Genomic DNA, 14,793 nt, shown 5'->3' with positions numbered 1-14,793 from the left:
ATTGTTGTATAAAATGGGAGACTGCTCTACAGTTTCTTTATGATACATTATCTGACTTTTAAAATTCCCCTCGAGGGGAAATAAAGAACTGAGAAATGCATCTGCTGGTTTATGAAGCTCCTGATCTGAGTCCTCCTACTTGACATTGATGTCAGCCTGGTGCTCCAGGAGGAACAGGGCACTCTTGCTGTCCTGTCTGCGGATGGCCATGTGCAGTAGGGTCTGACCGTTGGACATGGTGTCGTTGATGGACGCCCCAGAGCCCAGGAGTTGGGCTGCTATGGTGTGCATACCTGAGACAGACGAGAGGACACAGACATACTGAAAGCTGTGGATCCCGAATGGCAGTGAGGTAGAACACATGATCTGATGCAGATCATTGTTCCGTGAGACCAAACTACCCTTTTAAAATCCTATTTAAAATCCTGTCAATTGCACATCTCCACTGTGAATTTGTTCTGTATCTTGATCTAAGAGGGGGGAAAGTCCAAAAGGAGCAGGTGCAAAGCACAGGCAAAGCAGTGGAGCACACGGCAGGATCCAGAACTTAATCTGGGATAATCTGTAAAGGGAACTACTGCTCGACTCCAGCGTGGACTACGTCTATAGCAGCGGTTCCCAACCTTCTCCTTTCCGGGGACCACCAAATTAGTCAAAAGCTTGAGGACCACCATTTGCAGAGTCGAAAATCATTTTAACAAAATCTCTTGGCGGTCAAATTTACTTTAATTTAGCAGTGAAAGGCCTATTATTAACAATTTACAAGTAAATGTAAAAATTGCTTAAAATACTATAGGAAGTATTAAAAGTAATTAGGAAGAAAACAAATCTATATTTTATTTACGTTTAAAATGTGCGGACCCACAGGTTGAAAACCACTGGTCTATGGACTATGTTTTAGGTTGGACTATCATGACTAAAAACGTTTGGCTGCACATACCTCCTCTGTTTGTCTCGCTATCCATGGCATGCGAGACTGGAAAAGGAGGAGGAAGTGTGAAGGTGTGAGCCCTACAAGGACATGAAACTACTCCGTTTTTAAAGTGATACGGCGCAATTCTGGCAATTAAGTCATCTTTCTACTTACTCAGTCAGATGAACTGGTGGAGTACCCGTAGTCTTCCAATGACTAGAAGTCCACAGGTACATTAGCATATGCTAGCGTACCTGTAGAGTTTGAGTCATTGCGCTTACGCTTGTTAAACATTGGCTCACAAAATGACCTCAAATTTCTTTCATACTGCACGCAGAGAGATAAAAATCATGTCCACAAGTTAATCTGACTCTGGTTATGTAGACAAAGGCCATAATCTCACAGTATCCCTTTAAAAGCATTTGAAATTGATAGAGCGTCGGCAGGCTCTTTCACACTGACATAGCTAGTAGCTACCCATCTGATGAGTGTAGCGTTTTTGTTGTTGGTGAAGCCTACCTGTCCAAAGGGCTAGGCCCAACACCGTCTGGTCCATGGAGTCTTTGAGGCTGAAGTCTGGGATGATCTGCAGGTTGTTGGTGGCGTGAAGAGCATTGGCTGGAAACACCAGGAAATGAAATTGTCGGTATGCAGGTAACAATTCCAATTTTCCCTCTGGGTGTCAATCATGTTCATTCATCTCCCTGGGCTGCTTGACATGGAGATGCTGCCCACTGTCCACTAACCTACCTTTCTGCTCCAGGATGACTGACACCACGTCGGGGTGGTTGTGTATGATGGCCATGTGGAGCGGGCTCTGCAGGGACACCCCCTGGGCCAGGGCCTCGTCGGGGAGGGCCTTCTGCGTCTGCAGGTTAGGGTTAGCCCCTTGATGGAGAAGCTCTGCCGTCAGGCCAGCCAAACCACAGCGGCACGCCGTGTGGAGAGGGGTCTCACCCTATGGGGGAGGAGAGGAGACACACAGAGTCAGACATACAAACAGACAGAATGGAAAGGGGGGGGGGGGGGGTTGGTTAGATTGTATGAGGCAGTAGTTTGTGATGCAGTGCAGTATAACTTGTGATTCACTATTGCACTGTAGTGTCTGAAGTAGTAATGTGTGATGAACTGGCAGAGGTGTGATGTTTAATGTGATCCTGCAGTACATCATTACATACCCATTTGTTGGCATGGTTGACCTTTGCCCCATGTGTGGCCAGGAAGAGGGCAGCAGCCTCACTGCCTACACCCGTTGCCCTCTGCATGAGACAGTTCTCTGAGGAGGAATGGAGGGAGGGAATAAGTGAGAAAGGGGAAAAGTAAGATTCAAAAACATAATAGTGCACTGATTTCCGCATTGTTTAATAATTTTATTGCATCATATTCATCAAAGTTACAAATCATACATAAACATGTATACATTTTAGCATGTTCCCTTCAAATCAGACATTTTACCTGTGGCTGTGTCTGGTGCATCTGGGTTACTGCCTCTCCGGATGAGCTGGGCAGCAAAGCTGTTTTCATCAAACAGTGTTCCATTCTCCACCACCGGAGCATCGTCCTCAAAGGGGTTAACGTTGGCGTCAGAGGACACGGTGATGTACTGCAGGGCCAGCCACAGAGCTGTGCTCCCCTCATGGTCCTTCAGCTCCAGGTCCAGCCTCGGGAGAGAGGCACAGGAGGGAAGTGAGGAGGAAAGAGCAGAGGAAAGAGGGGGGGGGGGGACGAGTGGAAAGATGACAGTATTACACCAGGAAATAGAGGCTACTCCTCAGGCTGTTTTCAATAAGGTCAATGGGGAGTAGGACCCAGGTCATTGGTTTAGTAAATGGTTTTCTGTTTTAACTCACTGTTTACACTGTAGGAGCTGGTTGAACACAAGCTCATTCCCCGACACCACCGCTTCTTGTAGAGGAGTTCTGGGAAACAAAAAACGTATAAAGTCACAGTATAGGGATCATGACAAAAATACGTCATGTAACACAAACAGATTAAAGTATTGGAAGCAGTGGCAGATTTTCTCTATAAAGTTCAGATGCTGATTTGAAGTCAGAACAATCAGTCGAAACATCAACTCTCATTTGAATAGACTGTTGCTATATCACACCAGATGGGCTCGATGGATCAGAGGGATTGCCATATAGTATTACCCACCTTCCCTTGCTGTTCTGCATGTTGGGGTTGGCCCCTGTCTTGAGCAGGGCCTCTGCGATGCGGGCCATGCCACTCATCACCTCCCCAGAGTGCTTCTTGGGGCTAAAGGAACACACCAGGTGCAGGGGGGTCTCTACCGCCCCGACCGTGGCCGCGTTCACCTGGGCCAAGTGGCGGATCAGGAAGGTGGAGGCAAACTCATCACCTGCGGGGGCGGAGGGAGAGAAGGGGCCAGGGGAATCATGATCTGTCTCTCCATTCTCCACACTTCTCCATTCCATGACTGGCTGTGTGCAGGTGCTGTAGTAGTGCGCACATCAGGAGACGTGTGGAGAATTAGGACGCACAATGGGGTGTGTGTTAACCCTTAATATTCAACACGGTTCATCTCTAGCCCAGCATTGAGCTTACATAGGGAGGGCTGTGTTGTTGTGGATAATGAAATGTGCCTGAAGCCATATAGTACGTACTGTAGAGAGAATGTGCAGCACCCCCTACCTCTTTGGATGGCTTTGTGAAGCAGGCTCCAGCCACTCTGGTCCACCATGTCCACGTCTGCTTTGTTGTTGACCAGCGTGGTGGCGATACTCTCCAGTTTACGAGACAGAGCCAGGTCCAGGGCCAAGTCGCCATTGTTGTCCAGTTCATTCAGCTTCCCAGGCAACTGCAGATGTGGAGAATACAAGATGTATATAAAGAAGGAAAAAAAGTTATAGTTGGCTTCTCAACACTTGTCTGTAAACTGATCCTTTATCAGCACTCCAACAGACTCCTGATATACCCAATTCATCTTTAAGCGCCATGTTCCAAATTTCTGTAACGCAAGAATCAAGGCTTTTATATTTTTTTCCATTTTTGTCTCTTCTTCACTCCTTCCCACTTACACAGACACTAAGCTCCTCCCCCTGCCACTCGACAACGACAAAATATTACTTATTTCTCTCTGACAACAAGCAGTTTCAACACGCTATTTGCATTTGATATTTGGTCCAACAGAAATTCGGTTGATTCCCTTACCCTTTTTTGTCTCAACTTCCAAAATGTAGCACAGAGCAGACCCTACTAAAACGGGACTATTGATGATTGTGGAAAATGACGCTCAGTTTGTCACACATTGCTATCAGCATAAAATGTATTTATATAAGGAATTGACATAGCAACTAGAGAAATGCTTATCTTCTTATCCAGATAGGGCACTTGATTTCAACATCGTAAACAAAGTGAACAGGCTGTTGTTCTAACAGTTGGAGGTTGGAGACAGACAGGAGGGTGTATAACGATTAAATTATTCTACCTTATTAGCAAGCAAATAGATCCAAGTTGGCTAAACTTTAAATATAAAGATTAGCTGGCTACTGACTAGCATGTGGGCTTGTGCTTGAGAGATTGTTTATGGTCATTATTAGTGAATGTGCATTATGCATGGTTCTGTTAAAAAAAATACAAAAAGGGCATTTTCATAGACAGACTTGAAAGCCAGATCAGTGACTATTGAAAAAAAAAAGTTAAACTGTTAAACTATTTTGATAAAATAATGTCATTATTAGTGGGTCTTATGGTTGCGCAAGGCTTATATTTAGCCTAGATGTATTTCTTACAAGGCCTAAATTCATTAGAATATCCCTACCTGTTTGAAATAAAGTGTATTGACCTTTGAATTGCAGGGCGGGGTATGATTTTTAGGCGATATCGCCCAGCCCTAATACAGGCCCTGCTCCAGCTCCAGCTGAGATGACAGCATATTGGTCTTCAGTGAAATTACTTCTCAGAGGAAAACCTGTGAAGCTATCTCACCTGCGAGTCCATCTCAATGAGGTAGAGGAAGACCACGTCTTCCCTCTCAACTTTGATGGCTTTGTGAAGAGGGAAATTTGTTTTAGACTTGATCATCTTGAAGAGCAGCGGAGCACTCATAGTGCTGAAGTCCTCTTTCCTCAGGTCATCCTGTTGAGACAAAGATAGGAGTTTATTAAAAAATATATATGAAAAGAGCTCTGTCATCTGGGTCCTAGAAATATCATTACTAGAACAGACATTCCCATACTCCTTACAGGAGTCAGTCAGCTGAAGAAAGATGAAAAGTAATTTCCTCTGTTCTAGTCATTTACAAAAACTTGAGAATCACAGGGATCTGGCCGCTGAGCACGGGATTAATGAGGTGATAAGACGGTGGGCTCCTTGACACGCAGAGATATAACTCAGGTATGGGCTCAGGACTTAAAATACATGGGATACACCCCACAGACTGGACACAAGGAGACAGTACAGATGACCAGTTGCAGTGTTTCCCCTACAATTTTATTCAGCAGCTGGTGTGGACAAACATTTTTTTTGAATCTGTCCTTTTAGACAAAATGTTGCTGTTTAAAAGCAAATGTTCTGTTCTACACATTTTGCCATGGGCAGAGAAAAGTACAGTTTTAAAGCAGTTCTACACATTTTGTCATGGGGCTGAGAGAAGAAATTGCAGTTTCAAAGCTAATTTCCTGTAATGCGACATTTTGCCATTGCTTATGCCGTGTTCTTATGCTATCGGAGTGACTTAAAAACACAACAACAAAATCCATGGCCCATGGAATTTTAGATTCTCCCTGACTGTCTAGTTTATTTTGGTGATTATTAGTGCTCAAATATGATATTATTTACAAACATATTGATCCATTATCTTTTCTACATACTGCCTATCCTGGTTTCAGTCATTTAAGTTGACACTGACAGCAATTTAACATGCCGAAAATTGTAAAAAAAAAATATATATATATATATATATAATATATATATATACACTGCTCAAAAAAATAAAGGGAACACTTAAATAACACAATGTAACTCCAAGTCAATCACACTTCTGTGAAATCAAACTGTCCACTTAGGAAGCAACACTGATTGACAATAAATTTCACATGCTGTTGTGCAAATGGAATAGACAAAAGGTGGAAATTATATGCAATTAGCAAGACACCCCCAATAAAGGAATGGTTCTGCAGGTGGTGACCACAGACCACTTCTCAGTTCCTATGCTTCCTGGCTGATGTTTTGGTCACTTTTGAATGCTGGCGGTGCTTTCACTCTAGTGGTAGCATGAGACGGAGTCTACAACCCACACAAGTGGCTCAGGTAGTGCAGTTCATCCAGGATGGCACATCAATGCGAGCTGTGGCAAAAAGGTTTGCTGTGTATGTCAGCGTAGTGTCCAGAGCATGGAGGCGCTACCAGGAGACAGGCCAGTACATCAGGAGATGTGGAGGAGGCCGTAGGAGGGCAACAACCCAGCAGCAGGACCGCTACCTCCGCCTTTGTGCAAGGAGGTGCACTGCCAGAGCCCTGCAAAATGACCTCCAGCAGGACACACATGTGCATGTTTTTAACAGGATGCCCCAAACATTCGGAAAGGGGATTCAGAGAAAATGACTTTACCCCAATCCTCAGCAGTCCAATTCCTGTACCTTTTGCAGAATATCAGTCTGTCCCTTGTGTTTTTCCTGGTGAGAAGTGGCTTCTTTGCTGCCCTTCTTGACACCAGGCCATCCTCCAAAAGTCTTCGCCTCACTGTGCGTGCAGATGCACTCACACCTGCCTGCTGCCATTCCTGAGCAAGCTCTGTACTGGTGGTGCCCCGATCCCGCAGCTGAATCAACTTTAGGAGACGGTCCTGGCGCTTGTTGGACTTTCTTGGGCGCCCTGAAGCTTTCTTCACAACAATTGAACCGCTCTCCTTGACGTTCTTGATGAGCCGATAAATGGTTGATTTAGGTGCAATCTTACTGGCAGCAATATCCTTGCCTGTGAAGCCCTTTTTGTGCAAAGCAATGATGACTGCACGTGTTTAATTGCAGGTAACCATGATTGACAGAGGAAGAACAATGATTCCAAGCACCACCCTCCTTTTGAAGCTTCCAGTCTGTATTCGAACTCAATCAGCATGACAGAGTAATCTCCAGCCTTGTCCTCATCAACACTCACACCTGTGTTAACGACAGAATCACTGACATGATGTCAGCTGGTCCTTTTGTGGCAGGGCTGAAATGCAGTGGATATGTTTTTGGGGGATTCAGTTCATTTGCATGGCAAAGAGGGACTTTGCAATTAATTGCAATTCATCTGTTCACTCTTCATAACATTCTGGAGTAGATGCAAATTGCCATCATACAAACTGAGGCAGCAGACTTAGTGAAAATTAATATTTGTGTCATTCAAACCTTTTGGCCACAACTGTACATTGCAGCTTTGACGTCAAGAGAAGAAAGGCCTGGTGGTGGCGGCAGTACACTGTTCACCGCCATGCATGTTTGGTCGAAATGCGATTAGAATGTTGTACCACTTCAGGCAGACTGGGTCATGGGAATCCCTGGCCATTTAGTCATAGTTGGGGCTCACAGGGCCTCCTGTGTTACTACAGAACCTGGTTAGATTCCAGGCTGTGTCGCAGCCGGCCGCGACCGGGAGACCCATGAGGCGGCGCACAATTGGCCCAGCGTCGTCCGAGTTAGTGGAGGGTTGGGCCGGCCAGGATGTCCCATTGCGCTCTTGCGACCCCTGTGGCGGGCCAGGCGCATGCACGCTGACACGGTCGCCAGTTGTATGGTTTTTCCTCCGACACAATGATGCGGCTGGCTTCCGGGTTAAGCGGATATTGTGTCAAGAAGCAGTGCGGCTTGACGAGGGTCGTGTTTCGGATGACGCCCGGCTCTCGACCTTCGCCTTTCCCAAGTCCGTACGGGAGTTTCAGCGATGGGACAAGACTAACTACCAATTGGATACCACGAAATCGTGGAGAGAAAAAATATATATAAATGTTTGGCCTCAAACGATTATGACGGCTTCCAATAGTGGAAGAGTGGATTCCCCATGAAGCTGTAGGCTCCAAGTCCACTGACACCAATGGTGTTACAGCACCACGGGGTGGCTTCAGTGATGGAGCTGAATCGGTTAAGTAGGTACTGAAGTGCCCAAAGAGTTGTCATGTTACTACTAGATGATAAAAAAGGACTTGGCATTTGATCATGCAAAATTAACTGGCCCACTAACACGGATCCAGCATGGTGTTTGCTGATAGAAAGCTAGCTACATCAGAATATTGCACGTTTTGCAGAAAATAATGGTCAAATACCAATCGGATCAATGTCATTGTTCATGTCTTAACTTTTGCTGAACTGCCTGGTCATTATTGGCCGATATAACATGCAGGATATCATGGAAGGCAATGTTTGTGTCAGTAATTATCCCTGGATTTACTACTGCTAGTAGTAGCACTCAGTTTGGCATGTGGCTAGATATACCTACCATCGGCCAACTACAGACAATTAGCTATAGACAATTAATTTGTCTACTATGATGGTAAAAGTTTATCTTGATTTTCTGTAACAGTACAATAAACACTGATGTGCTGAACTGCTAATAAGTGATGTGTTTCCAGGCTGCTAGTGGTTATTAGCTAGTAGGGCACAGGTGTCAAACTCATTCCACGGGGGGCCGAGTGTCTGCGGGTTTTCGCTCCTCCCTTGTACTTGATTGATGAATTAACATCACTAATTAGTTAGGAACTCCCCACACCTGGTTGTCTAGGGCTTTATTGAAAGGAAAAACCAAAAACCTGCAGACACTAGGCCCTCCGTGGAATGAGTTTGACACCCCTGTAGTAGGGGGTAAGCCAACAGGGGTGGGAAAGGGTCTATGCTAAAAGCCTGCGCGCTGTGTAAGATTTTTTCCCCCCGATACAGAATAATGAAATTAGAGGATATGGTCAGATGACACATTAATATTTATTTTTGCAAAAACAATAGGACTCGTTCTTCACCGTCTTATGTGGACAGTGGTTTGCGTCAATCCTGCTTGTGTATTGCTCCTCTTTACGTCACTTTTCCAAACTATTTTCCGACGTGACTTCGGTCAAATTCACATAAAATAGAAGTTTTTCCCAAAATACAATTGTCAGGTGATATGTCACATTGGGACTTTTATTTTGAAGGATTAAACAAATTAGAATGTTTAACAGCAGCCTAATCCTGCAATCTTCCCTTTAAAGGTGTTTTGAAACAGAGTTTTAGATGAGGTTAAGGAGAGTTAAGTATGTAACAGATCATCCAGGTGGGAGCTAGAGAATAATCAATAGCACTGTAAATTGAGATCACAGTATAGTGATGCATGATCAGGCCGAGCAATTCGGGACATCATCTGAGAGATTAAATGGATTGTGTATTGATTCAAGCCCCTTCAATCCCAGGACTGACTTTCCAATGAACCCGGAGACAGTCTTGTCCAGTTGGATAGTCAGTTGAACATTTAACAGTCAGTTGGACAGTGGAGACTCACCCAGTGGCTGGCGATAATCTCTCCACAGTAGTTCATGAGTGTTATGGCGTCCAGCTCCTCAGCAGTCTGGTAGAACCGGATACAGTTCCTCACATTCACAGATGACATCACCCCTTTCTCACACCTGTTCCAAGAGAACAAAAGCAATGTTTGAGAACACTGATGTCAATTGGAAATATTGGACAATGCATTTATAGCTGCCCTAGAAGGAAAAACACAAAGAGCACATGTGCCCTTAGGCAGTAAACCACCAGTAACACCATTTGGCTTTAGAACAACTTCCAACCCCCAGAGTGTGTGCACGTGTGAATGAGATGACAGTCGGTAACAGATCAGTGACTAAGCAGAATTAATGCTCTCAAACACAGCCAATCTTTCAACCCCTGCCTACCTCTCTCGGAGCAGCTGCAGCTGGAAGCGGTTGGCCAGCTTCATCAGGTCGATGAGGAAGGCATCGTTCTCACTGAGCTCCAGATCGTCTGTGTAGGCCCAGCGCAACATCGCCATGGCAACCTCCGGCTTGGCATCTGGAACACCCAGCATGGGAGAAACGGTGTTAACTACCCAGAGTGGAATGAAAGATAACGTCACTGAACTAAAGCTACACTATGAATGAACTGCTTTTAATGCAGTTGTTGGAAGCAACAGTTTGTGGTGCATTTTCCCAAAACTGTGAACACAATGGACTCGAGGGTGGAGACTTCGTTTTTGCGCAGCAAGTTCATGGCATAGCAACCCAAATGAATGCGAGATTTTACTACTGGGTTTACTGAGATTACATTCTGGGTTATAGTGACGTGAGTGTGACAGCAGTGAGGGTAGCTCACCAGACAGGTCCAGTTTGGAGGTTGAGGCCAGGTTAGCCAGGCTCCAGGCATCACTGCGAGCAGCCAGGACAAACTTGTGAGCGTTGAGCGTCGTCTCTCCAACCATCACCTTCAGATCACTACAAACGTGAAAACAACCACAACATAAGTGCTAAAGAATATATGTTCATAGCTAGCTTAAGTATTGCATCATTTCTCGGGATTTCTGAAGATAGCTGTGAATCAGAAAATCTAAAACCGGCTTGGTATAATCGATGAGATTTTGAACAATGATATCATCATGTGCAATTATTTTCTTGTTTTTGGCTTTCCACCTCAAGAAAACAAAGGAGCATTGATAAACGCAGGTCCTCTTACCGGGTGTTACCATGGCAGTATGTCACTGCATACATCACAAACTACATGCCCCAAGACACACCTCCCCTCACCTGTACTGGTCCTGCTGGTAGAGCTCGGCCACGATCTCCAGCAGGCGGCTGATGAAGGTGTCTTCTGACCCGGCTACGGAGGCCTTGGTGGAGCCCTGGACAGAGGCCCGAGCAGCCAGCACGGCACAGCGCCTCTCTGTGTCAGCCAGCTTCTGCTGCATTTTCACATACTCCTGCCTCAGCAGGGCTAGGTGCTTCTGCAGCTTGGCCACCTCCTCTGTCACAGAGAGAGTAAAGAGATAAAGGAGGGGAGGAGAATAAGAAAGCTACTTAAAAGCAAGGTTGTATTGAACACATTCTGTCTCACAATGCTTTGTGTTGTTTAATAACCAGTTAAGGAAATTAAGACAAATATGAATTGTTGTACAACCAAACAGCACATTAAAAAAAAACACTCATTAGCTAGGTTTCCATCCAATTGGCAACAGATTTTCATGAGAATATTCTAAATCTGCATAAAGAAAATATGTACATTTTCCCACAAGTGGTATGTTTCCAACAAACTGACTTGTTGAGGATAAAAATCAGTGTGTGATGACATAGTGTACACAAAATGTACTTTTTCGCTTAAGTGTTCATGTACTGAATAAAAATCTAATGTTGAAAGGGTTTCCATCACATTTTTTAACTCTACCGATAGTTGTCACAAACTGTTGCGTTAAATAGCAGTGTGCATACTCTGGTACTGGCATGTGCGCTCCAGCTAACAGCTTGCAGATACAGTGTGGGTAGACTCCACAGGTAGGTTAGCCGACATAATGAAATTATGGAGAATATTTGTATTTGTCAAACGGCAGTCAAGCGTCGATCATCAAGTTACCAGGATAAGACCCTCAACATTTATTTGAAAAAAGCATCAAGTTAATACCGTGCACTTTCGCCACCATGTGAAGTTCATCATCACTTATTTCATCTGTAGCCCAATAATTCGATGTGATGGTTATTATATAAATATTTGTGCATAAAGGAGTTTCCATCACCATTTCTCCCATAATACATTTTACAGACACAAAAATATATCCCACCATGTCAAACGAACAAATTATCTGTCGGCATTTATAAAACTTGTACCAAAACTTCCTGTTTCCATCATAGCGGTTGTGATTTATTTGATATGGTATGATATTACTCACATAAAAACTGGATGGATACGTGGTTATTTTCTCTTGCCAAAGTATCCCTAATTGAGGTTGTATTGTTTAAAGAAGACCTAGTATTTTGCAAGGCAGCTTCCTGTCTGGATATAGGCTATGGATGTTTCACATTAGGGTTTAGTACACGTCTGAGCCCACTCAGCCCACAATTGCACTTAACTTCCCTCTCCCATTTCCTTCCCCTTTCTCCCTAAATTTAAGTGGAGACAGAATGCTGAGGCGGCACATAACTTTGCTCTCCCTTGGGTCAGAGTGTAAGGCTAACACTAGCTTGCTGGCTATAGTCATGGATAAGGCGGTACCAACTGATCAACGACCACAGGAAAGGTTCACTGATGTAAAAGTAAGATAGGCTGAGCTGTTGAACAAAAAAAACTGTTCAGAGCCACAATCTAAATGCATGCTTTACCCCAGTGCCACTCATACCTGTCACACTGCATTCATAATATTTATTTCATTTTGAAAAGAAAGGATGCATGTTTTAAGCTTGTTACCTTCAACTCAGCATTTACGGGCATCATTAGAATAAACTTTATAGGGACAATAAAACTACAGCCTTATCCAACTGTACGCATCACTTGGGACTACAAGTGAGTGACACGCTTATGAAATCTAACATTTGCTTGTAAAAAATGATTGGCTGGCTTAGCATGACAAAAGGGAAAGACTTACAATCAATCCATGCAAGTTTTAGGCAGCACAAACACTAACTTAGCTGAGTTTACTCAACTCCACGACGTGCTAGAGCTACACAAACACCTGCTGGTGTAGCGTTATAATTGTCACAGAGTAGTTAGTTAGCATGTACTATAGGCATACTGTATATGCACTCTTCGAGGAGGCTGCCACACAGTTGAATGAGCAAAAAAATAAATCAACTGGCGGTAGTCACATTATTCAAAACATTTTCACTGTAACGTTACTGACAGCGCTGTGTCAAATCGGGGAAATTTGTTGCCGAATCGAGTTACATTTATCTTCAGTCGAGATTAATTGCCATCTATCCCAAAAACTCAAACAATCTAGGCAGCTATACTTTTAGCTCACTAACTACAATAAAAAGAAAAGCGTTCAATAATGTAACACCAAATTGAGCAACTCAAGTTAAGTAGCCAACTAGCTAACGTTAGCTACATTTGAACGTTATTCTCGACATGAATTGACTCTGTGGGGGTCGAGTTGTACAGTTAGTTTTAACTACAATATCGACCAAAAAACTAACGTAAGAAGTGTATAATCACTTCCCTTCGCCTTATGCGTTAGAAAATTCGGCTTTCTTTAGATATACCAATCCAGTTAATTGTGTTCAAACACCCGCGAATTACTATCTTCACAAGTACTGCTGGCAAGATGCTATCTCCGCCCAAACCACACCATCAACACCTTACCAGCTAGCTAGGGTTTCCACTAGATAGCACAGGCACTAAGTTAAAATTGGCTATATCGTAACAAATCATGAAAAATAAACGTAACTTTTTGGACTTAATTCAAGGTTATGGTTAACAGTGTGGTTAATGTTACATTTCAAAGAGCATGTTAAGAAGATACATTGTAGAAATGGGCGGGGTGTACGACTTTGTGGCTGTAGTAACTAGTTACGACCCCTAGCTAGCTGCAAATTTAAATTAGCCGCTAAATGCACTAGAAAAATAGACAGTCGTTTATTTTTTTTAAACAGTGCAAATCCCCATTAAATCAAATATCGTATAGTCATTCAACTATTCCTGTAATACATTTAATCCGCATCTAGCTATCTAATAAAGAAGGGCGTAAAATACATATACCTTCCGCCATGTTTGTTCTGTTGCTTTTGGTTTGCTAGCGTTATCTTCTTCTTTGATATAATTGCGATTGCAACAGGAATATGTGAATTCCGCCACCTATACTGTGCGGGTGGATATTAAAGATCCGAAAGTTGGAGGGGAGAGTAAATTCTAGCTCAATATCTTCTTCATAAAATATATATTGGGAGAAATTAACAGTGAGTTGCATACACCGCCACCTACTGTAGTGGACTGTGAGGCCGGTTACTTCCTCCCTATTCATCCATTTACAGTTGAAGTCGGAAGTTTACATACACGTTAGCCAAATACATTTAAACTCTGTTTTTCACAATTCTTGACATTTAATCCAAGTAAAAATTCCCTGTTTTAGGTCAGTTAGGATCACCACTTTATATTAAGAACGTGAAATGTCCGAGTAATAGTAGAGAAATTATTTATTTCAGCTTTAATTTATTTCAGCACATTACCAATGAGTCAGAAGTTTACATACACTCAATTAGTATTTGGTAGCATTGCCTTTAAATTGCTTAACTTGAGTCAAACGTTTCGGGTAGCCTTCCACAAGCTTCCCACAATAAGTTGGGTGAATTTTGGCCCATTCCTCCTGACAGCTGGTGTAACTGAGTCAGGTTGTAGGCTTTGTTGCTCACACATGCTTCTTCAGTTCTGCCCACAAATGTTCTATAGGCTTGAGGACAGGGCTTTGTGATGACCACTCCAATACCTTGACTTTGTTGTCCTTAAGCCATTTTGCAACAACTTTGGAAGTATGCTTGGGGTCATTGTCTATTTGGAAGACCCATTTGCGACCAAGCTTTAACTTCTTGACTGATGTCTTAAGATGTTGCTTCAATATATCCACATCATTTTCCTACCTCATGATGCCATCTATTTTGTGAAGTGCACCAGTCCCTCCTGCAGCAAAGCACCCCCATGCTTCACAGTTGGGATGGTGTTCTTCAGCTTACAAGCATCCCCCTTTTTCCTCCAAACATAACAATGGTCATTATGGCCAAACAGCTCTATTTTTGTTTCATCAGACCAGAGGACATTTCTCCAAAAAGTACAATCTTTGTCCGTATGTGCAGTTGCAAACCGTAGTCTGGCTTTTTATGGCAGTTTTGTAGCAGTGGCTTCTTCCTTGCTGAGCGACCTTTGAGGTTATGTCGATATAGGACTCGTTTTACTGTGGATAGAGATACTTTTGCACCTGTTTCCTCC

At 43.5% G+C, this 14,793-nt stretch overlaps 1 protein-coding gene across 2 annotated transcripts in view; it reads right to left on the bottom strand.

The window, feature by feature from the left end:
- The window catches only part of LOC129822055 (rabankyrin-5-like), a 42,741-nt gene extending 28,921 nt beyond the window's left edge, over positions 1-13,820 (bottom strand). Inside the window, exons 1-14 of one of the 2 annotated variants that reach the window (XR_008754442.1) lie at positions 13,573-13,820; positions 10,635-10,851; positions 10,207-10,325; positions 9,771-9,906; positions 9,380-9,503; positions 4,862-5,011; positions 3,566-3,731; positions 3,068-3,272; positions 2,764-2,832; positions 2,369-2,574; positions 2,092-2,189; positions 1,664-1,871; positions 1,433-1,531; positions 140-293 (exon numbers count right to left, since the gene is read on the bottom strand). Coding sequence is in view for 1 of the 2 variants with exons in the window: in XM_055879930.1 (XP_055735905.1) it covers positions 140-293; positions 1,433-1,531; positions 1,664-1,871; positions 2,092-2,189; positions 2,369-2,574; positions 2,764-2,832; positions 3,068-3,272; positions 3,566-3,731; positions 4,862-5,011; positions 9,380-9,503; positions 9,771-9,906; positions 10,207-10,325; positions 10,635-10,851; positions 13,573-13,582 (1,961 nt within the window). In the remaining variant the exon portion in view is untranslated. The remainder of the gene's footprint in view (positions 1-139; positions 294-1,432; positions 1,532-1,663; positions 1,872-2,091; positions 2,190-2,368; positions 2,575-2,763; positions 2,833-3,067; positions 3,273-3,565; positions 3,732-4,861; positions 5,012-9,379; positions 9,504-9,770; positions 9,907-10,206; positions 10,326-10,634; positions 10,852-13,572) is intronic. The other variant, XM_055879930.1, reaches the window with a different exon arrangement.
- Positions 13,821-14,793: the final 973 nt, after the last annotated feature.

Source organism: Salvelinus fontinalis, chromosome 2, assembly GCF_029448725.1.
Source record: "Salvelinus fontinalis isolate EN_2023a chromosome 2, ASM2944872v1, whole genome shotgun sequence".
In the NCBI taxonomy this organism is placed as follows: domain Eukaryota; kingdom Metazoa; phylum Chordata; class Actinopteri; order Salmoniformes; family Salmonidae; genus Salvelinus; species Salvelinus fontinalis.
The sequence above is the reverse complement of the archived record's forward strand: the minus strand, read 5'-3'. Positions and strand labels throughout refer to the sequence as shown.